The sequence below is a fragment of the Xenopus laevis genome, chromosome 6L, assembly GCF_017654675.1.
Source record: "Xenopus laevis strain J_2021 chromosome 6L, Xenopus_laevis_v10.1, whole genome shotgun sequence".
NCBI classification, from domain to species: Eukaryota; Metazoa; Chordata; class Amphibia; order Anura; family Pipidae; genus Xenopus; species Xenopus laevis.
In genome coordinates, this window is record NC_054381.1 from 126,925,915 (window position 1) to 126,948,036 (window position 22,122).

At 39.1% G+C, this 22,122-nt stretch overlaps 1 protein-coding gene across 3 annotated transcripts in view; it reads left to right on the forward strand.

Annotated features, from left to right (window-relative positions):
- The first annotated feature begins 10,088 nt into the window (after positions 1-10,088).
- Positions 10,089-22,122, forward strand: part of trim55.L (tripartite motif containing 55 L homeolog) — a 61,380-nt gene continuing 49,346 nt past the window's right edge. Inside the window, exons 1-2 of one of the 3 annotated variants that reach the window (XM_041565189.1) lie at positions 10,089-10,445; positions 12,089-12,261. In XM_041565189.1, the coding sequence (XP_041421123.1) occupies positions 10,278-10,445; positions 12,089-12,261 (341 nt within the window). In that variant the 5' untranslated portion in view covers positions 10,089-10,277. 3 annotated transcript variants of the gene reach the window in all.

Below are 22,122 nucleotides of genomic sequence, written 5' to 3' on the forward strand. Positions count from 1 at the left end.
TCCTGAATCTTCAGTGTTTCTGCAGTACTCTAGCAAGGTCCTACCACAACTGTGACTTAAAATTAATATATATCATCATATATCCACTGTTTTTGTTTCAGAGGAAGGCAAAAACCCAGCCTGAAACCCAGTGCCAATTCTGCCTCAAGAGGGAAAAAATTACATCCTGACCCCAATAGCGATCAGAAACATTCCCTGAAATTAGCATGAATTAATATAATGCTGACTCACGTTTGTACTGTATAACCGTACCGAAGTCATAATATAACAGTGTATTCAGGAAAACATTTTCATTCAGTTATTAAATAATATAAGAACATAAGAAGAAAAAATCCTGCCATTTTTCCAAAATATGTAAAAAAAAAAGAGGGTGGGTGGGATGTTGCTACCTGCTCAGAAGATAAGGAATTGAACTGCTTCTTCCCTTGACATCACATGCCTCTATTTCTCTGCCCCAGCCCAGCTTCCCCCTGCCTTGACTCATTGGGGTAAATGTATCAAAGAGTGAAGTTCCCCACTAGAGTGAAATTCCGCAGCTCTCAATTCATTTCTATGGAGAGTGGCGGAATTTCACTCTAGTGGCGGAACTTCACTATTAACTTCACTCTTTGATAAATATACCCCATTGTTTCTCACCCATTCATAGCTGCATCGGATTCTGTCAGCCTTTAAACATAAACCAGTGTAATTTGGCTGCTGGTCATTCAGCTCCCTTGTCATGCAGCCCCTGTGTTTGTAGCTTCAAGGATAAGTAAACCTTTAAAATAAGTGCATGTAAATTTGATGAGGGGGCTATTCTAAGCACTTTTGCAGTGAACATTCATTATGTATTCTTCTTTAATTCCAAGATATTAAGGGATACATGTACTGTTAATATGAATGAATTTTGTTACAACGCCGCCACCTGCTGGTCAGTTTCCTACCATTCTGACCACCAAGTAGTCAAGGAAGTTGTCAGGAGAAAGAAAGAGTCTTCTCTGATGTTCTTCTGCTTAGGAAAAATATCAGAAACCTTTATCACATCTTTCCTAAGCAGAAGAACATCAGAGCAGCCTCTTTCTTTCTCCTGACAAATTCCTTGACTACTTGGTGGTCAGACTGGTTGAAACTGACCTGCAGGTGGCGCTGTTGTAACAAAATCCATTCAAATTAACAGTAGAGATTTCCCTTAATATCTTGGAAGGAAAAAAGAACAAATAATGAATGTACATTGCAAAAGTGCTTAGAATAGCTCTCTCATCAATTTTACATTCACTTGTTTTAAAGGTTTACTTGTCCTTTCAGGGCTTTCCTTTTCTGTTGCAGAGGGAGAGAGTTTTATGTTGGAGGGGACAATGTGGCAGAAGAAGAGCAAGAATTGCATGGGTTGGATTCGATGGTGCAAGGCTCATGTGTAAGTTACAGGACCCAGAGGGAGATTATTGGACATCAAAAAGCTAATTTAAATAGGTGTTTATGAGCAAGTTCTGTCAGCAACTGAGGATACAATTTCTTTCCCATCCATGTAACTGAGTACGTCATTTGAAGCCCACGGGAAGTGCTCAGAACATAGCCAAAAGCACAAAGAGAAATTAAATGAATTTAAAACGTAGACACTTGTAAAATAATTCTTCCACGGTTTCGTAAACCTAAAGTTACGTCAATTTGCTGCCTGCTTGGCCTGCAAGGTAATTTTCATGTATATTTTCGATTCACTTGTAGGCTGGCACAAAAACTGGACTTTTCTCCAAAATACGATTACGTGTTTCGTGCCTTGTGGGAGATTCTGTACAACCAGTGATTTTTAAATGAGAACACACTAATCAGAGAAGCTTATCAGAAAGCTTAATACATAAATGATTTGTTTGTCCAAGGAAAATGAGGTACATATAGGATTAACATGTTAAACAAATTAAAATTACATATTGCATGAAACGCGTAAGGCCACCCCCTGAGATGTTCCTTTTTGCATAAATAAATTATTATCATATTCAGAATGACAATGTGCACATTGTTGGAAGGTGAAAGTCAGTACTATACAAAAATGACATTGCTGCCCATCTACTGTATGGCTTGCAACCACATTGATAACTCCAAAGGCTATTGCAAGAATGTTCTGTGGACAGATGAAACATAAAGAGAACTTTCTGACTTGATGGACAAGTGTTATGTTAGGTGAAAAACAAACATGTAATCTAGAATAAGAAGCTTTTTTTGGGCCTCTGTACCAGGATAACTTGCCATCATTCAATAAACTACGAATTCTAAATTGTATCTGCAAATTCTGCAAGAAAATGCCAGGGTATCCGTCCCTGAACTAAAGCTTAAGAGAACGTGGGCAATGCAGCAAGACAGCAACCAGACACAAAGATCCGCTCGTTTGGCAACATCGCCAAACGAGCGGATCTTTCCCCGATATGCCATTAACGAGCATGGCTATATCAGGGGTAATCTGATGGTTCGGCTATATGGCCGAACAATCTGATTACGATGCGCAATGGGCTCCGGCGGGTCAAAATCAAACCTGACCGATCGAACAAACGACCGATCTCCGCCGGATGAAACACAATCCGCAAATCGCACGAAGCCTCGATTCGTACGATAGGATCTGTGTGTCTATGGCCAGCTTAAACACACGTCAATCTACCAAATAATGGTTAAAGCAGAAGAGAGTTAATGTTTTGGGATGGCAGAGTTATTTAGGGGCCGATTCACTCAGCTCGAGTGAAGGATTCGAATGAAAAATACTTCAAATTTCGAAGTATTTTTTGGGTACTTCGACCATCGAATGGGCTACTTCGACCTTCGACTACGACCTTCGACTTCGAATCGAACGATTCGAAGTAAAAATCGTTCGACTATTCGACCATTCGATAGTCGAAGTACTTTCCCTTTAAAAATAACTTCGACCCCCTACTTCGGCAGATAAAACCTACCGAAGTCAATGTTAGCCTATGGGGAAGGTCCCCATAGGCTTGCTAAACTTTTTTTGATCGAAGGATTTTCCTTCGATCGTTGGATTAAAATCCTTCGAATCGTTCGATTCGAAGGATTTAATCGTTTGATCGAACGAAAAATCCTTTGATCGTTCGATCGAACGTTTAGCGCTAAATCCTTCAACTTCGATATTCGAAGTTGAAGGATTTCAATTCGAGGGTCGAATTTCGAAGTATTTTTTACTTCGAAATTCGACCCTTAGTGAATCGGCCCCTTAATGTCTGTCCCTTATCTAGGAATTATTTCTGAGTATGTTTATATATTCCTCCTGTTTGATGCTGTATCAAGCCACTTTTTATTAGTTATTTTCCTTGAAAATCATTGCCCCACTTATAAATTTACGCGAAAAGTCAATTTCCATTACATTTGTAGCCAGTCTCTTCTCTATAGGTATGAGCTCATTTAGGTTATTGGTCTCTGCACACGGCTCAATTCAATTGTTCAAGGTTTTGCTAAATTGTCTTTTGGCAAGAGATCTTGATAAATTAACTCAATGTTAATAACTACCCACATATTATACAATACGAGTCTCTCTCTCTCTTATAGAGGCTCATTTCACCCACCTAATTTTTACTGCCACATATCCATTCATTTGTTTTCCTTTGCTAACACTGAATTACATGTTTTCTCTAGAGATTTATACCTTATGTTGAATGTATTAATTGTAATTCCTTAGAAGTAGTACAGTAGAGATGTATCATTATTTTACATAAGGTGTTTAGCCAAACAATGAATCAGCTTCATCTTTTTAGATCTTTTTAGTTCATCCATGAAACATGGGCTACTTTCTTTCCATCAAATTCCATACCTGTCTCTGGATCATCCTCGTATAGTGTCACCTACATGGACCCATGTGGGCATTTTAAAGGTGGTCTATTTATCGAAATAGTTTTTTTTTTTTATTTGAAAACTCACCCAACTCAAATGTGTGCTTTTCTATTAAAAAAAACTTGGATCTCAAAAACTTGATCAATTAAGAATTAGATTTTTGAAAAAACGACCAACTTTCAAAAACATTTGAAAAAATTTGGAACATTAGGCATCAACCACATTTCACAGGCTCTGTATACCCCTTTTTATCACTTACAGTCAGGCCTGGACTGGCAATCTGTGGGTTCTGGCAAATTCCAGAGGGGCTGCCGGAAGATGCCATAGAAAGTGACTATTAAGTGGACGGTTGGGGTCTATTTGGGCCTCTGTGTACTAGGAATGGCAGGGCCTATTTTCAATCCCAGTCCAGTCCTGCTTACAGTTATAGGAAAACAGTCAGTGGTTCTAATCAAATAATAAATATTAACTAGCTAGCCATATATTAATAAAGAATTCTGTGATTTGCGTTGAAGGGCCGGTAACACCAAAAAGAAAGTGTTTTGTATTTAAATATAATGTACCATTACCCCACATATTTTGCCATAATTTGGATCTTCATAATTTAAGTTTCCTAGAAAACCATGTAGACATTAAATAAACCCAATAGGCTGGTTTTGCTTCCAATAAGGATTCATTTATTTCTTAGTTTGGATCAAGTACAAGGTATTGTTTTATTATTACAAAGAAATGGCCTTCCCATAATTCTGGATAACGGGTTTCCGAATAATGAATCCCATACCTGTAAAATGTTTAAAATGCAATGGTTTTGTTGCATAAGTGAATATAGTGGAAATGTCATTTCTGGCTCTCTACAAATATTCAGGATGGAAAAATTAGCATCGCATCTCCACCTGGCCTTGAAAAATATCCAATCTAAAAGCTGCAAGTGAGCAGGGAATTTACATGTAACATTAACATCCATCATTCCCTTCACTGGGTGATTCAATTAATCATTATCCCCACATTGGATCACTCCCATTACTCAACTCATTATTATTGAGTTTTATTGCTGACATCATCCAATGAATTACTTATAACAAATATAGGAACTTTGTATATTTATGAAATATATAAACGGCAGTTGCTTAAACAAAGTCAGAGGTTGGGGGGGGAAGCTTGCATGATTCTTTAAAAGAGTTCAGTTTTGTCATATTTCATTACAGCTCCAGGCAGACTGAAGAGACCTTAATACTGACATTTTGAAGAAACAAGGATAATCTGCAGTGCAGCAGTTTCTATCAGAGCTTTATTTTGTCCTAGAAATTAAAATTGAGAATACAAGGAAATGTTCCGGGTCACATTGCCCTCATTCCAGGTCACATTGTCTGGTTATTAACCAGTGAGACTGTATTCCTGAATATCTGTACAGAAGGAATTAATGGGTAAAACTGAAGTGTATTATATAAATTGAGTCTACTTGGAGTAAATGTAGAAATGTGTGTGTGGGAGGATTTGCCTGCTAAGAACAGAACCTCCAAGTCCTGAGCATAAACCACAAAAATGCACTGATCATCTTCTGCCCCGGATTTATCCAGTTGCTGTGTATAAAATGATTCATACAATAGGAATATATTACTGAGGGCTGATGGACACAGATGAACTAATAATCCCTAATAATGTTATGCTCGCCATCTGAAATCTGGCAAGGAATAATTTGCAGTGTAAGGCTATTAAAAGTGCTTCTTGGATTTTATTTGGGGGGTGTATGTGAGCCATTGGAATTGGATGGTACTTATATGAGCTTATTTATAATAATTTCCCGTTGTACAAACAGTTTTGAGTGGTTACAAATATAAGATGAATAGTAAAGTATTTAGTAGGGATGCACCGAATCCAGGATTTGGTTCGGGATTTGGCCAGGATTCGGGCTTTTTCAGCAGGATGCAGATTTGGCCAAATCCTTCTGCCCGGCCGAACTGAATCCGAATCCTAATTTGCATTGGAAATTGTGGGACTTTTTGTCACAAAACAAGGAAGTAAAAAATGTTTTCCCCTTTCCACCCCTAGTTCGCAAATGCAAATTAGGATTCAGATTCGGTTCGGTATTTTTCGCTAAGCATTCGTTGGTTCGGCCGTATCCAAAATAGTGGATTCAGTGCATCCCTATTATGTAGCGATCCTTTGGCCAATACTGGAGGATTTTTAACATTGTGCCATTGCAAAGTGTATGTAATATGACTTCTCGCTGAGAAATACCATCTGTGTAATGAAAAATATTACACTCCCAAATGCAAATGTTGCCCTTATCTGTGCAATTTATTTTTCATTGCATTCCCTCAGTAGACTCCTCCAATTGGTAATTAGAAAACTGTAGCAGTCTGTTATCAATGTTAACTAAACTAATCTGAACTCATGTTATTGTTTAGTTACACAACTACTTTAAATAGCGCATGATGCGTATAGTTGAGTATGACTTACCTATAAGAGTGCAAATGAGCAGCTTGGATAAAAGAATAACATGAGTTTGCCAAGTTCTTTTGCTTATAGACAATGGAGCTTTTGATGGTGTAGTTTTGGGGGAAGGCAGATACACTTTAGAAAAGATAGATTATAGATTAATATGTTCATCTTCATTCTGGGTTGCCAATTTTGCATTCCAAATATAAGGAGCAGCTAGAACATAAACCATTAAACATATATGCTTTAAACATAATACAACTAGTAACTGCATCCAACCTGTGATAAAGGTATTTAAAAGTCTCAGCTGTCAATCATATATTGCCTGCACCACCTTAATGCCTCTGGCATAGAGACAGGCCTGGCTATTATTTCCATTTTCCATTCTGCTCTTCCTTGATGGTCACTGTCCTCCTCAAAATCCCTTTCCCTCCTTACTGCTTATATTTGGGGGCTTGGGTATCAGGTCTCGCAAAAAAGATTTTGTTATGGTACAAAGCTTTCCTTATAACAGTATTCACAAAATGGCGGCTGCCTGCTTGCTGTGATTGTGAATTCTCAGACTGAGGACCGGACTCCATGGATGATTCCGGCGCGTTGTGACACACTGCACAAAAACGCAGGCGTCACGTCGGAGAGCTGGAGATGTGGCTTTATTAGCATATAAAACAGTGAATGATTTGTTAGAAAGGTAAGATGATTTCTGCACAGCTGGAAATAAGTAGTGCTTATGTCCCAGTGATTCCATTCATACAGCATAGAAGCAAAAGGAAGATTAAGCCTTGCACCAGGCTTAATCTTCCTTTTAGTCTGTAGTGACCCTAAATATTTTACATTACCCAAAATCTCTGCCTTGAAGTCACTTTGAATACCATACCATTAGTTCTGAATCATGACACAAATCAATTTCCAGGGGGTAGATGAACTTTTGTGTCACTAGAAATGTCAAAAGTAGGGATGTAGCGAACCGCCGATAATGTGTTCGCGAACGCCGTTCGCGAACACCGGCAAAAATTGCGAACAGTTCGCGAACTTCGAACATCCGAAAATCGTTCGATTCGAACGATCGAAGGATTTTAATCGTTCGATCGAACGATTTTCGTTCGAATCGAACGAAAATCGTTCGATTTTAGCGATCGAATGGTCGAATGGTCGAACGATTTTGACGCGAACGTCACGCGACGTTCGCAAACTTGCGGCGGACGCGAACAGCCGATGTTCGCGCGAACAAGTTCGCCGGCGAACAGTCGGCGACATCCCTAGTCAAAAGTGACCTTTCCAATAGAGACCCTTGAAATAAAAATGTCAAACCCAACAGTTACTGCATTAAGTGACTCATTAGCTTACGTCTGGAAACAGCTTTAATATATTAACTATGCAGGAATAAACAACTTTGTATAGTATACTGTCATTGTGACATTATTTTATATGCTGCAAATGTTGGTGCATGGTGATAAGTACCAACAGAGTGTCAGAGTGGACCTCCCAGTGCCCACCAGAGAACATGACATCCAGGGCCTTCTCTCACAAATTCGAGCAAAGTAGGGATGCACCAAATCCACTATTTTGGATTTGGCCGAACCCCCGAATCCCTCATGAGAGCTTCGGCCGAATACCGAACCGAATCCGAATCCTAATTTGCATATGCAAATTAGGGGTGGAAAGGGGGAAACTTTTTTTAATTCCTTGGTTTTTGACAAAAAGTCAAGAGATTTTTCTCCCCGCCCCTAATTTGTATATGCAAATTCGGTTTGGCCGGGCAGAAGGATTCGGTCAAATCCGAATCCTGCTGAAAAAGGCAGAATCCTGGCCAAATACCGAACCAAATCCTGGATTCGATGCATCCCTAGTGCAAAGCAAAATTTGTTTGTGCAAAGGCATAACTTTTCGCATTTGCGAATAGTTTTTCCGTTATCGACTTTTATTACATTCCCCCATTAGACTCTAATAGGTGAAAAAAAATTGTCGTGTGTCAAGTATGTGCTGCACAATTTGTAGCATGTCAAAAAAATGTTGTCGCTTATAGACTTCAATGCATTTTGGCGAATTTTCGCCATTTTCCCCAGTTTTATTAAATAATTCCATTTTTGCCCATCACTATAAATAACTCCTTTACGGTTAAGTTGTGTGAACACACACACATCTGATTGGTTGTTATGGGTTACTAGACGTGCAAATTGTAGACATTTGTTTACATTATACCATTTGTCTTTTTAATTACCTTCCCTAAAATAAACTAAAGTCTAGCACTTTAAATAAAGATCTCTGTGGCACACACATCTTTGTACAGGAGCAAGGCTGCTTTTGCTATTATCAAAATTTACAATAACTTAATCTTAATTTAGCCCAAACTATTTAAACACTCGGTACCAAGCCTGTGACTAAGCATCCTCCTCCAAACCTGGGCCTAATGTGGCCATTTACCCCAAAAGCCTAGCCCCAAGCCTGCCCCTCCAGAAAACACCTGCGTCTTAGTCAATTTATCCCCTTTTTGGCTCCTCAATAGGGCAGCCCTACCACTCCCCCCACCCTGTGACAACAGTACTCTGCCCTTTGGCCATCCCCCACTTCCCCTCCCTATCCCCAGGGCGGGAGGGTTGTTGTCTTCAACCTACTTGGAACTACAACTCCCATCAGCCTACCACCACGTTCCCTATCCCTATTCATCCCCCCTGTCATGGCCCCCTGATGCTCCACCTGTCCCAGGCTCGCTCTTAGGGGCTACTGTATCATTTCAGACACAAAGTTGTAATGAGATTGATGCAATTACGTGCACAATTGTACTTGTGCTTTAGCACAAATCGAAGCTAAATCTCCAGTGTACAAATGTCATTATTTCTGGAGCTTGGCATAAAAACAACATCTGTGCCAGATTCTGTAGGCACAAGTCCACTGCATCAATTGTCTGTGGGAAAGAAGCTTCAGGATTCCCCAGCTCCATTAGGCACACCATTTCCATAACTACTACGTGGAAGACTGACTTTTGACACAAGTATAGATATGGGACCTGTTAACCAGAATGCCCAGGACCTGGGGTTTTCTGGATAATGGATCCTTCCATAATTTGGATCACCATACCTTAAGTCTGCTAAAAAAAAATCATTTAAACATGAATTAAACCCAATAGGATTGTTTTGCCTCAAATAAGGATTAATATCTTAGTTGGGATCAAGCACAAGAAAGTGTTTTATTATTACAGGGAAAAAGGAAATCGTTTTTAAAGATTTTATTTATTTGGATACAATGGAGTCTATGGGAGATGGCCTTCCGCTAGTTCTGAAATTGTGGATAACGGGTTTCTGGTTAACGGATCCCATACCTGTAGCTTTCATGAATGGTGTATATTTGTGCCTGCGGCACACTTTATATATGACCTCTCATGAGTTTGTGTTTGGATGTATAATTCCATGGCTGTGCTGTGTAATTGACCAGTGAAATATGGGTGTACTTGCCTCCTCTTCTGTTGCATGTGCTGTGCTGGCAGGAGGCCATAGCCGATAGCCTGCACAAAATAATTGATTAAATACACATGCAGATCATTCCATATATTACACATGCTGTGCTGAATTTATAAGAATAGAAGCTTCAGCCTGTTCCCTATTTCTCTGCACTGCATTTAGAAGCCCTTTCCCACATAGGCTCCAGATTCAGATCAAGCAAATAGATATAATGACAACTGTCAGATTCCTTTCCAGATGTCCTTTTACCCAGCTGCCCCCACTCCTTCCTATTCCCACACAGAGGAATGCAGACCAGACATGCCTGGGATCCATCACCTGTCCAAATCCATCCCGGTGTCACTTTCATATATGGACAGAGCAGTATGGCAGCATGTGACAGAGTGCTACTAAAAACAGCCCGAGTGCTCCGCAGATGATCCTTTTAAACAATGTCAACCCAGCTGAGCTGAGGAAAAACCATTGGACATTTGAGCACACACACAGTCCAGGAATTACTTGACGGGAAGGAACCCGGAAACTGATCAGCACAACCTAGTTCTCCTAAAAGTGTATACTTCTCAGAATAGAAAGGAGATGAGCACCTCATTGCAGTACAAGTCATTCTCCAAAGAGCAGCAAACTATGGATAATCTAGAGAAGCAACTCATATGTCCAATATGCCTAGAAATGTTTTCCAAGCCTGTGGTCATACTCCCCTGCCAGCATAATCTGTGTAGGAAGTGTGCGAGTGATATATTCCAGGTAAGGATCAATATGTGTTATATCTAATCAATGGAAAAATGAAGCATGGCTCCTATGTGCTGTAAACATTATTGTCACACTGTTGTAAATTGTCTTGTATATAATTATATTTCCAGTAACGTTAATCTTTTATAACATAAATTCCAACACAACCTTGATTTTTGCCCTCTGGATAACACAATGTAAATTCTGGGAAAGAATGCATTCAGCAAAACTTCAAATACATTTAAAATTTATTGTAGATTATGTGAAACAGTAAATTTGAGATGCTACTATATGTAAACCAGTGCAAAAGTACATACAGTGTGTCCATGCGGAGCTTTTCCAGCTGTTATTGAGTACTGTGCCAAGAATCCCACACAAGGTGGAGGCTGCCGTGACTGCTGGGAAATGTAGTACAACCTTAGTTGCAGGTAGACATGTACTGTGATCTGTATGAAGCAACAGTAATACAACATAGAGCACAAATAGCAGAGCCCATCTTATAAGGGCCTACAATCATTTTACAGCTATAGTCATTCATTGCACGAAAATACAAACCAGTTATAAGAAAAATAAAGGTATACAATCTATTATCTGGAATGCTCCTGAACAGGAGGTTTCTGGATTATGGATATTTCCATAATTTGGATCACCATATCTTAAATCCACTATAACTATGAATCAAACATGAAATAATCCCAATAAGATATGTATATCTACAATAGTAGATATGCATATAAAGTATATGTTGCATGTGTATTGAAGGTGTTGTACAGGTATGGGATCCCTTAATCCAGAAAGATTTAATTCAGGGAAGGCTGCTTCCCATACAATCATTTTAAGCAAAACAATTCTTAAAATCCTAATTGTTAAACATGATTTCCTTTTTCTCTGTAGAAATAAAATAGTACCTTGTACTTGATTTGTATTGCTTTTTTGTAATGTTAAAATGTTTAGCAGGCCTAAAGTATGGTTATCCAAATCACAGCAAAATCCCTTATAGAAGAAGGAAAGGTTGGGGGGACCAAATGTTAGGCACCCCCATGTTATCACGTGTACTTAGGGAGCGATCATCTTCCAACTTCTCCTATCTTAAAATTTCCCTTGGCAAATGCATGTCCAGTAGAACGAAATAGCCAACGTTTTTTGTTAAAGTTCAGCTTTTCGTGAAACTGCGTATGTGCAGCCACGAGAAAAAGTCAGAAGACGATCACTCAGTGGTGCTCTCTGGAATCCCGGGCCAGTACAGTTTTCTGCTGATAGGAGCACCAACCCGAGGTTTCAGGTAAGTACATGGGATCACTTGGGGGTGCCTAACTTTTGGTACTCCCAAGTTAAAAGACCTTTCCTTCTCCTTTATCTGGAAAACCCCAGGTCCCAAGCATTCTGGATAATAGATCCTATAGCTGTACTTATAATAGAGACAAGAATGCTACTTTTGTATTTTTACAGATTCTCCACAATTGGTTTGTGTGTGTCTAACACACAAAGTAAATATTGATTGTAGCAGGATTTCAGTTAGAACTCAGTGAATGACAGGCCTTGAGCACAACTAAATGCCCCAAAAGGCGACTGAGTATGAGCACCCACAGGACATTTACTTAATCAATACAGAAACTTAAGCAACACATTTTTTACTAAATCTCTGCTGTCATCATCAGGCTTCCAATACGTATTTGCCAACACGAGGAGGAAACACAGTAGCATCGGGTGGACGTTTTCGCTGCCCATCGTGTAGACATGAAGTGGTGTTGGACAGACATGGCGTATATGGACTACAAAGGAACTTACTGGTTGAAAATATTATTGACCTTTATAAACAGGAATCTACAAGGTAACTTGTGCCTTTATATTCTGGTTGTACTACAGTAAATATCCTAAAGAAATGGTTTTCAGAATTTTTGGATTCAAGCAGCACTTTGTGGTCCTATGTTTGTTAGGGTTTTCACTTTGCATGTCACATGGCTAGAGATGAAAACACTATCATTAATCACCTTGTTATAGGTTTATAAGTATCACTAACAGCAAATCAGAATTAAGGCTGCATTTTACCTAAGGGCTGGGCCCTTTTTTCTATTTCTAAGATGCACAGAAACTGGCAAACTGGCAAAATCAAATTTTTGAGCACAAATGTTGAGATACAGAAGATGTTGAAATACCTTGAAATTTGCAAAGGGATCAAACTTGTTTATTTTTTTTTGTAGCATTACATTTGTTTATAAAGTAGAAATGTTCCACAGCACTGTACATATTAGTGCATAACAAGTAACATACAGATAAACCAATATAGAGTAGGTAATTATGGCCCTTTCCACAAGGGCTTACAATCCACATTGTATTTGTACAATTGCATTGTGTAAGGACAGCAAGGGATTTCTCTGCATACTGTACAGGGTCATGAAGTGATATGGATAAAGTTTGGCATAGTCAAGTATATCAAGGGGAATTTTTCCCATAAAGCAATTTGAATCTTTTCTCTGGAGACACTTTATCGGGGTGGCACAAAACTGCCCCAGGTAAATTAAACAGCCAATTTGTTCTTCCGGTAGAGTGCTAGTGATGGGCGAAAATATTCGTCTGGCACGAATTTTGCGTCAATTTCTGATTTTCAAAATTTTTTCGTGAAAAGGTTCGAATTGCATGATGTTTTCGTGAAAAGGTTTGAATTGCTCAATTTTTTTGTGAAAAAGTTCGAATTGCTCTTTTTTTAGTGAAAACTGTAGAATTTCACACATTTTTCGCTGTTTTGCAAATTTTGCGGGAAATCTGCGAATTTTTCAGCAAAGCGAAATGGGAGAGATTCTCCCATCACTAGTGAGTGCAATTGCACCCCCTATTGGTCCAAGTGCAAGGGAGAGAGGCATTCAGTTAAAGGGGGCTGCAGCACCAGAATTGCCCATGAGTGTCAAAAGCAACCGTTCAGATGTCCACAATTATACTGCAGCTTTAGTCCATTAAAAAGCAAATACTGTTGGTAATGGGAAAGTGGTAAACCTTACCCATTGTATTAAACGTATGTATCTGTTTCTGTTAATAGTGTTACTGGTTAGATAATGACTTTATTTTATTAGATCTATAACACCCAATAATTGCAAGGAAAAAAGCAGCTACACTGTGGGGCAGATCTATCAAGGGTCGAATTTCGAAGTGAAAAAAACGTCGAAATTTGACCTTAGAATAGGCTAGTCTGACATTTGAAGTCAAAGGATTTTTAAGATCGTACTGCGATCGTACATCGAATTGAACGATTCAAACGATTTAATCGTACGATCATACGATTTTACAAAAAAATCCTTCGACTTCTCAAAACTTAGTCGAAGCATTTTCACTTGGAATCGAAGTCGAATTTGGCCTATTCGATGGTCGAAATACCCAAAAATTACTTCGAAATTCGACGTTTTTGAATTTGAAAATTCACTTAGAATTCACTTCGACCCTTAGTAAATGTGCCCCTGTATATTGCATAGAGTTAGTTAGTGACACTTGTCCATCTCAGTCATGTATCAATGAGATGTCAGCTGTCATTATTTTAACTAGACCAGTGTTTTACAAATGCAGATGGTAGCTGCTGGTTATTGGACTGGGGTTATTTCTAGACTATAAATACTGATGCAAAATTATAGGACCCCCCCCCCTCCTGCTTCATAAACCATTCCTTATTGTATAGGAAAAATAGGTAGGGAAATTTTATTAGAGTTAACCATATAGTGCTTCAGTACTACGTGGTCAGACAGTGGTGCCATTGCTTAAGCAGGCCCCTTTCATAATCCATGCCTGGGTTCTTAGCCAGTTACAGGTCTACAGTATCTGCAGAATGCACACATGAAGCCAATTTTCAGCTGAGAGAGAGGCAGCAGTGCAGCTTGAAGCTGATTTTAGGGATAGAACCTCAGACCACCGAGGTACTTAATAAGTTCTAATAGCAAAATGGCTTGAATGATTCATATAAGCTAATTAATGCAGTGTAGTTAGTTAGTTATGCTCTTGTTCAAACAATAGAGATACCTCTAGTCTGTATTTGAACTACAACATCAAGTAATAACCAACCCATAAGGGTTTTGATGGCTGGCTTGAGTTATAACAATACCTGCAAGACCATAGAAGTCTGGAAGTCTTATATTAGTAGTGATTATTATAGGCTGTGCAGTGGCTATTTAAACAACAAACCTCCTTCCAGTCCCCCGCACAATATAGGGTTAATGTCTGCGTCTGCATATTCAGTTGTGAATTATTGGAAACAAACCATGAAAGAGTAAATCACACCTACCTTTTTCCTTACCCATTCGATTTAATTTGTCCTGTTTTATTTACCCATTAAATTACATCTAACCAAACCTGTATTCATCAATACATTTGCTACTTGTTAATAAAAGTGCATACAGAGCAATTCCATGTAGTAACATTACTTATATAGGATGGTTAAGTGGACTGGTATCTTGGCAGTTTACATGTTGATTTTTTTTTTTTTTAATTATAGTTTAATACTGTTGCCCATAAAGCTAGTAAACTTTCAGTGGATATTTTGGTTAAAAAGAATGTCAACCAAAAATGAAAAAATAGTTAATACACAAAACGGTTTATACATGTGATATAATGAGAATGACGAGACTGTATTTCAGCAAAGAATTTTATTGCTGTATGTATGAAAAGAACATAATATTGCAGTCTGTCGAACTTTTGTGTTAACTTTAATAAACAGAAAGTTGAAAAAAAAAAAAAAAGAATGTCAACCACCAAAAATAATGCTATGCTTAGTAAAAGGAAACATAATTCTAGGTAACTTTGCAATATACATTCATTACACATTTCCCATGGTTTTTAAGTTATTTGTATATGTTTTGCTATTGAAAACAGTGCTTGTCTGTCCCCTTTCTATTCTCTGTCCTGGTGGCTCAGACTGTTGATAGAATGTAAGACAAGGCAGCTGATTAACAGACCTGTCTTTGCTGGGGAACTAAGACTTTTGCTAAATTGTTTAAAAAGTAACAAGCAAGAGTTAGGCAAATGCGTTCAAATGTTGCGTTCAATAGCAACTGTTTTTGAAAATAACTTTAAAAGAAATGAAAATGTTTAATAAATGCAACGTTGCTAAACATTCTGTTTTCTTTTGTTATGCAAATTTTTATTTTTGGGTAAGGTGTAGCAAGCAATTAATGAAACAATGAGGGCAAATTTACTAAAGGTGGAAGTGACTATCGCTGGCGAAAATTCGCCAGCTTGACGTCATTTCGGTACTTTGCTGATTTACTAACGGGCGCTGGCGTAAATTCGCTAACGAAGGAGATAGATAGAATTTTCGCTCTGGCGAATCGACGTAACTCCGCAAATTCACTAAGATGCAGATTTTACTGAACGTTACCTCTTGCGCCAAAAAACACTGGAGACTTTTCAGATTTTCAGGGTGATAGGCTGCAAAAGATCGTACATTTTTTTTAGGGTACCCGGCTTCCCCCCTATATTTCCTTACAGAAGGCACATAAACTATACACTGGGCTCATGTGTACGGCAATATAACAACTTTATTTTATTTTATTAAGGTTCCCTGGGCTTGTGTAGTGTAATGTATTTGCTGCAACATATATGTCCATTGAAATTTAACTTCCCGCCGTATTCAAATTAGCCAACACTAGCGAAACTTCGCCATCGTTCGGTGCCCTGGACGCAACTTCGCATTATAGTGAATTAGCGTTGTCCTGGCGAATTTAGCCTGACGAAGTGTGGCGATGTGAGCAAAGCCGTCACTGGCGAATTTTCGGAGGTTAGTGAATTTGCCCCAATAAATGTAAGCATTGCTATACAAAGTCAGTCACAAACCCTGCAGTTTACCTATCCCTAGCTTGTCATTTACACCCATAACCAGCTATGCTAGGGCAGAAATTCTTCATAAGCCCCATTAATGCTCTTGCACTTTTGCCCCAAGTATTTATAAATGACACCTAGGGGCCGATTCACTAAGGGTCGAATTTCGAAGTTAAAAATACTTCGAAATTCGACCCTCGAATTGAAATCCTTCGACTTCGAATATCGAAGTCGAAGGATTTAGCGCTAAACGTTCGTTCGATCGAAGGATTTTTCGTTCGATCGAACGATTAAATCCTTCGAATCGAACGATTCGAAGGATTTTAATCCAACGATCGAAGGAAAATCCTTCGATCAAAAAATCACAGGCAAGCCTATGGGGACCTTCCCCATAGGCTAACATTGACTTCGGTAGCTTTTAGCTGCCGAAGTAGGGGGTCGAAGTTTTTTTTAAAGGGGAAGTACTTCGACTATCGAATGGTCGAATAGTCGAACGATTTTTCATTCGATTCGTTCGATTTCGTTCGAATTCGAACGAATTTAACCAATTTGATGGTCGAAGTACCCAAAAAATACTTCGAAATTCGAAGTTTTTTCATTCGAATCCTTCACTCGAGCTTAGTGAATCGGCCCCCTATAGTCATTTAGTGCTGAAGCTTCATTTGCATGCCAACAGGTCATGGCACTATGAGCAATTCTTGTAAACAAACAAAATATGCACCAAGCCCCTAAATATCCCCTCTGTAGCATATGGTTGCAAGGTTTTGGGCACAGCAGCTGTTCCTAAGAGGAAACATGAGTGTAGCAGATGGGCTTCAATAACATTCCTGTCCATAAGTAACTTACACCCCTTTGGTTTACCAAATATATTTATCATGATGTCAGTTGAAAACACACAATTAGTGACAAACACAAGGTAAGAATGAATGCAGATCATCCCTCTAGGAAAAACACAAATTGCAACACTGGATTAAAATAAAGCAGAATGATCACTATTAGAGGCAGATTTATCAATGGTCGAATTTCAAATTCATTGGAGTTTTTGAAAACTTCTAAAAACTCCCATGAACTCGAAATTCGACCAACCAAAAATTTCTCTGCACAAAAAAATCAAATGTCAGGAAGGCTGCAAACAACTCTAAGGAGCAGATTTATCAAGGGTCGTAGTGAATTCGAGGGAATTTTCGAAGTAAAAAAATTCGAAATTCGAGGTAATTTTTTGGATACTTCGACCATCGATTGGATACTACTACTTCGAATTTAATTCGACTTCAATTCGAAGAAAAAATCGTTCGTATATTCGACCATTCGATAGTCAAAGTACTGTCCCTTTAAAATAACTTTGACTTCAATACTTCGCCAAATTAAACCTGCCGAAGTGCTATTTTAGCCTATGGGGACCTTCTGGACCATTTTTCTAAGTCTTCACGCATCGAAGTAAAATCGTGTGATCGTACACTAAAATCTTTCGAATCGTTTGATTCGAACGATTTAATCGTACGATCGAACGATTTTACTTCGATCGTTCGATGGCCAAATTTGGTGAAAAATACTTCGACTTCGATATTCGAATTTCTAAGTATTTTACACTTTGAAATTTGACCCTTGATAAATCTGCCCCTAAGTGGTATATTTATCAAAGAGTGAAGTTAGAGATCGCCTAGTTCGTTAGAGTGAAATACCGACTCTTTCCATCCATTTCTATGGGATTTTTAAAGGAGTATTTATCAAAGGGTGAACTTTCACTTTCACCCATTGATAAATACTCTTTTAAAAATCCCATAGAAATGAATGGAGCGTAGTGGACTTTCACTCTAGCGGGTGATCCAGGATGTCTTCCATAGGCTAAAACAGCAATCTGGCAGGTTTTAGGGGGCAAATAGTCGAATTCGAGTTCTTAAAGGGCCAGTGTATGATAAATCTCAAAAATGTAATTTTTAAAAAACGTTGAATCGAATTTTAACAATTCCCATATCGAATTTGACTTTTTGGCCATAAAAAAACGTGAAAATTTGAATTTGAATTACTACAGAGGCAGATCTGGCAGTCAGGGTCAGAAAATGAACTTGGAAGGCTCATGTGCCAGACATTGGTTAGCTCTGCCCTTGCTGGCAGTGGATTTCTCTTCAACTGGTAAAAGCATATGCACCGCAGTAATCGTTGGGTTTTGATGAATGCTATTCGTAGATGGAAGTAATCCGAGTACAGTAGACGTGCATTTATTAATATAACAGGTTTTTTTTCTATTTCTGTTCAGGTCCTACCTTTGTAAATGACAACAATTTATAAATCCATATTTTTCTAACTGTAGTGTAGCCATGCAGAAATGAATGAGGCACAAAGCACCCAACTGTACCATACAATAAAATCAGACCAAGTATAGATTGTGACACTCATGGTCTAACTTCTTTCAGGATATCTGATTGGACAGTTGTCCCACAATGAGTGGGTCATTTTTATGAAACCTTTACTATGTTTCCATGGTTTGAATGGATGACCTATTGTGTCAGATGTTATGTCCATCTGTGTGAATATTATATTATTTAACATAATTGATGGCTGTGTTTACATATCACTGGACACCTCTACTTTTTACTAACAGGGTAGGGACTGCTAAATGGAACATGTTTCAGACATGAATGCTATGCAGAATAGCAAAGAGACGGGAATAGCAAGATAAAATAACTGTCGGTATAAGGAAAGGCGCGAGATGTATAGAAATGGAGAGCCGTGAAGATAAGAGCTATTTAAGGCACGCAGAGCTTGATTAGAAACCAACAAAGAATTGTCATTGAAGAGAAGGAATGTTTTATTAAGAGTCTGGAAGTAAATCCTTCTCCTGATTAGAGTGAGGGCTAGAATGTAGTGTGCTGTGCGTATGCAATGGCAATTTCTCTAATAAAGCCTTAAACTACTTTTTTTGTGAGTTTAGAAAGTGAATATGCTCCAAAATCCTTTAACGGGAACATACACCATGATTTATGTTATACAGTAGCCCTGGATGAATAATATTTAGTAATAAAATGTTTATTTCCTTTAACAATTTCACATTTATTCAAGATTTTCTGTGGTAGGTGTCTGTGCTATTAATTATTATTAAGAGGTTGTGCCTCCATCATCACTATCATCATCACTCAGTTAAATAGTGTGTTTGTTGCTTTTCCAGAAACACAGGAAAATGTGGGGGAGATGAACTTTAGCCAATTGAAACTTTATAGAGATAGATACTATATACTCCAGTTCCCTGTCAGGTCCTCTGATTCATTGACATCTGCCCATAAGTTTGATTCAAATTGCTAAATACTGCCAGTTTTGAAAGTAGCCACTGAATATCTCGTGAAAGGGTGGTTCTAGTATGGATTTTGGGGAAATGTTAATTAAAGCAATGCAAAAGGCAGTGTTTAAAGGCACCATGGGTCATTTAAAAATTCCCAGATACAAATGATGGAGAACCAAAGACATTGCTGCACCTCACATTAAGTTAAAAACCTACACAAGCTACAAAGAGCAGTCCTAGAGAGGGCTCAAGGCAGCCTTACTACTTAAAATATGGTGTGAAAACCATGGTAGTGTGTGCCTGTATTTTTTATCTTTGAACCCTGCCCAGTTGTTCGTAAATGACCCCTAATTCCTTTCTATTTTTAGAGTAGTAAAATACAATTACAAATACATTATCGTAAATATACAGCTTACATATTGAAAGCCTTAAATGGTGACCCATTCTTCCATTAAATCACAGCATGTGCTAGGGCTTACAATTTTATTTTAAGAGGGTTCATTTAAGTACTTTATCAGTATTCATCCAATCAGCAAACACCATTTGTCCAGACAGTTTCATTGACACTATATCTTAAGCTGGCATGTTGAACTCTAATATCTGCATGAGCTCCAACTGTATTTTCAATCTTCGGACACCGCAAAGCAGAAAGTTATGAAGCATCAGAACAGAAATAGATGTGACCTCTGAAGCAACGCAACACAAGAAGCCAGGCTGCAACTGTTGCACTTTTAAAAACAGTTTGCTTTCTGCTTCATTATATAGACTGTTGACAAGGTGTTCACAGTTGCTCTGTGGATAATTTACTATTGTTGAGATTTTCAACAACTTTATTATGCTGTGGTTGTTATTGAACAGTATCCTATCATCACACTACTAATGGGATTTGGTTGTTTGGGGTAGAGATATTTATAACTCAACAACTGCTGAACTCCAGTCTTTCATTAGTTTATCCATCTGTGCCTACTGATCATGAATGATCTTCCTTTTTACATCACAAATGGAGCATTTCTAATCTAGTATGTGATCTATAGAGATAGATTTGTAGGAGTTATGTGTTGATCTGAGATGGCGGGGACTATCTTATGTGTATGGTTTCAAGTATTCTGTGTCTATTGCCCTATGTAAAATATATACATAGCTTAATGTGGATTATTAAGGTGGCTCTAATGACCATTAACTTTATTCGCCAGACGCGAATTCGGGGCGAATTCCCTTTATTCGCAAAACTGCAGAGAAAATTCGCTGGCGTAAAAAAAAATGGACGCCAGTGTCGATCTTTTTGGACGCCGGCCGTTTTGCAAATTTTTCGCCGTTTCGTGAATTTCACGGAAAATTCCGGACTTTTTCGCCAAAACGCCCCAAATTCGCCCATCAATATTCGCGAGGGACCCACTATGAATAACAAGTAACTGAAGCACAGGGAACCTTTTGCATTCTTCTCTATACCCACAAAGTGATGGATTCCCAGTCCCTCGCCCTTACACTGGAAAGCATGTCCTAGGAAGGTCATAGTCTACCTTCCATCTGTCAGGGATGAGCTGTCTGAAAACACTGCAGGTGCAGGAGTTTATCAGTCAAAACATAATGGGGGTAATTTATCAACACTGGGCAAATTTGCCCATGGGCTGAAACCCATGGCAACCAATCAGATTGCTGCATTCATTGTTCTACTTGCAGTTGGCTCTAAAAAGCTAATCACTGATTGGATGCTATAGGTATTTGCCCAGTGTTGATAAATGAGCCCCAGTGAGTGCCAGGAGCTGAAACAGGCCCCTCCCTCCCGCAGGGAAGGCACATCAGCAAGGGCTCCCAGGGAACTGATAAAATCTGCAACCATCCGTGCTTTACAAGTCCCCTTCTGCCAACATCTCCCACACCAGCAGCCTAAAAGGGACATCCACTGCCTAAAGGAGGTAAAACGGGTTCTCTAGCACACTCAGAGCCGGTACCAGGGACTGAGCTGGAGGCATGAACTGAAGGGTAGACTGCTGAGCTGCAGGGAGACTGCTGGCCTGGTGACGTGGGGCACCCCGGGGGAGACTGTGGGCCTAGTGGGGCAGCGCCACAACTGGCAGCGGCTAACTGTGCTCCAGCGAATACAGTAGAAAAATATATTTTTTTTTTCCGTACATTTGTCCGGTTTGTTTTTGTATTACTATTAGTCGCCATACGTACTACCTATGACAGACACACTCTGCTCAAAATCGGGAAGAGATGCACAACCTCTACGCCAAATCTGCTGATAGAGATTCTGCCGAGTCTGGGCTTGCTAACAGCACTGGAGCTCAGAACAAAGACCGCGACTACGAGATGCTGCTGGCCATGACGCAAGCGCTGCGCTCGTAAACACCACGAGAGCCAACGAAAAACCCTGGTTTACAACAAAGGTTCGTGCACGGCTAAGAGAGAGAGATGCCGCTTTCTGATCAGGGGACAGAGTTGCTCTTAAAATAGCCACAGCCAACCTCTCTCGAACCATCTGACAAGCAAAGCAGGAGTACATACTGAAGATTCAAAATCATTTCGACAACTCAAAAGACTCACGCAACGGTTTGACGCGCTAAACAAAGAGCCTGTGAGTAAAAACCACACCTCCTCTCACCGACCAAGTCGTCT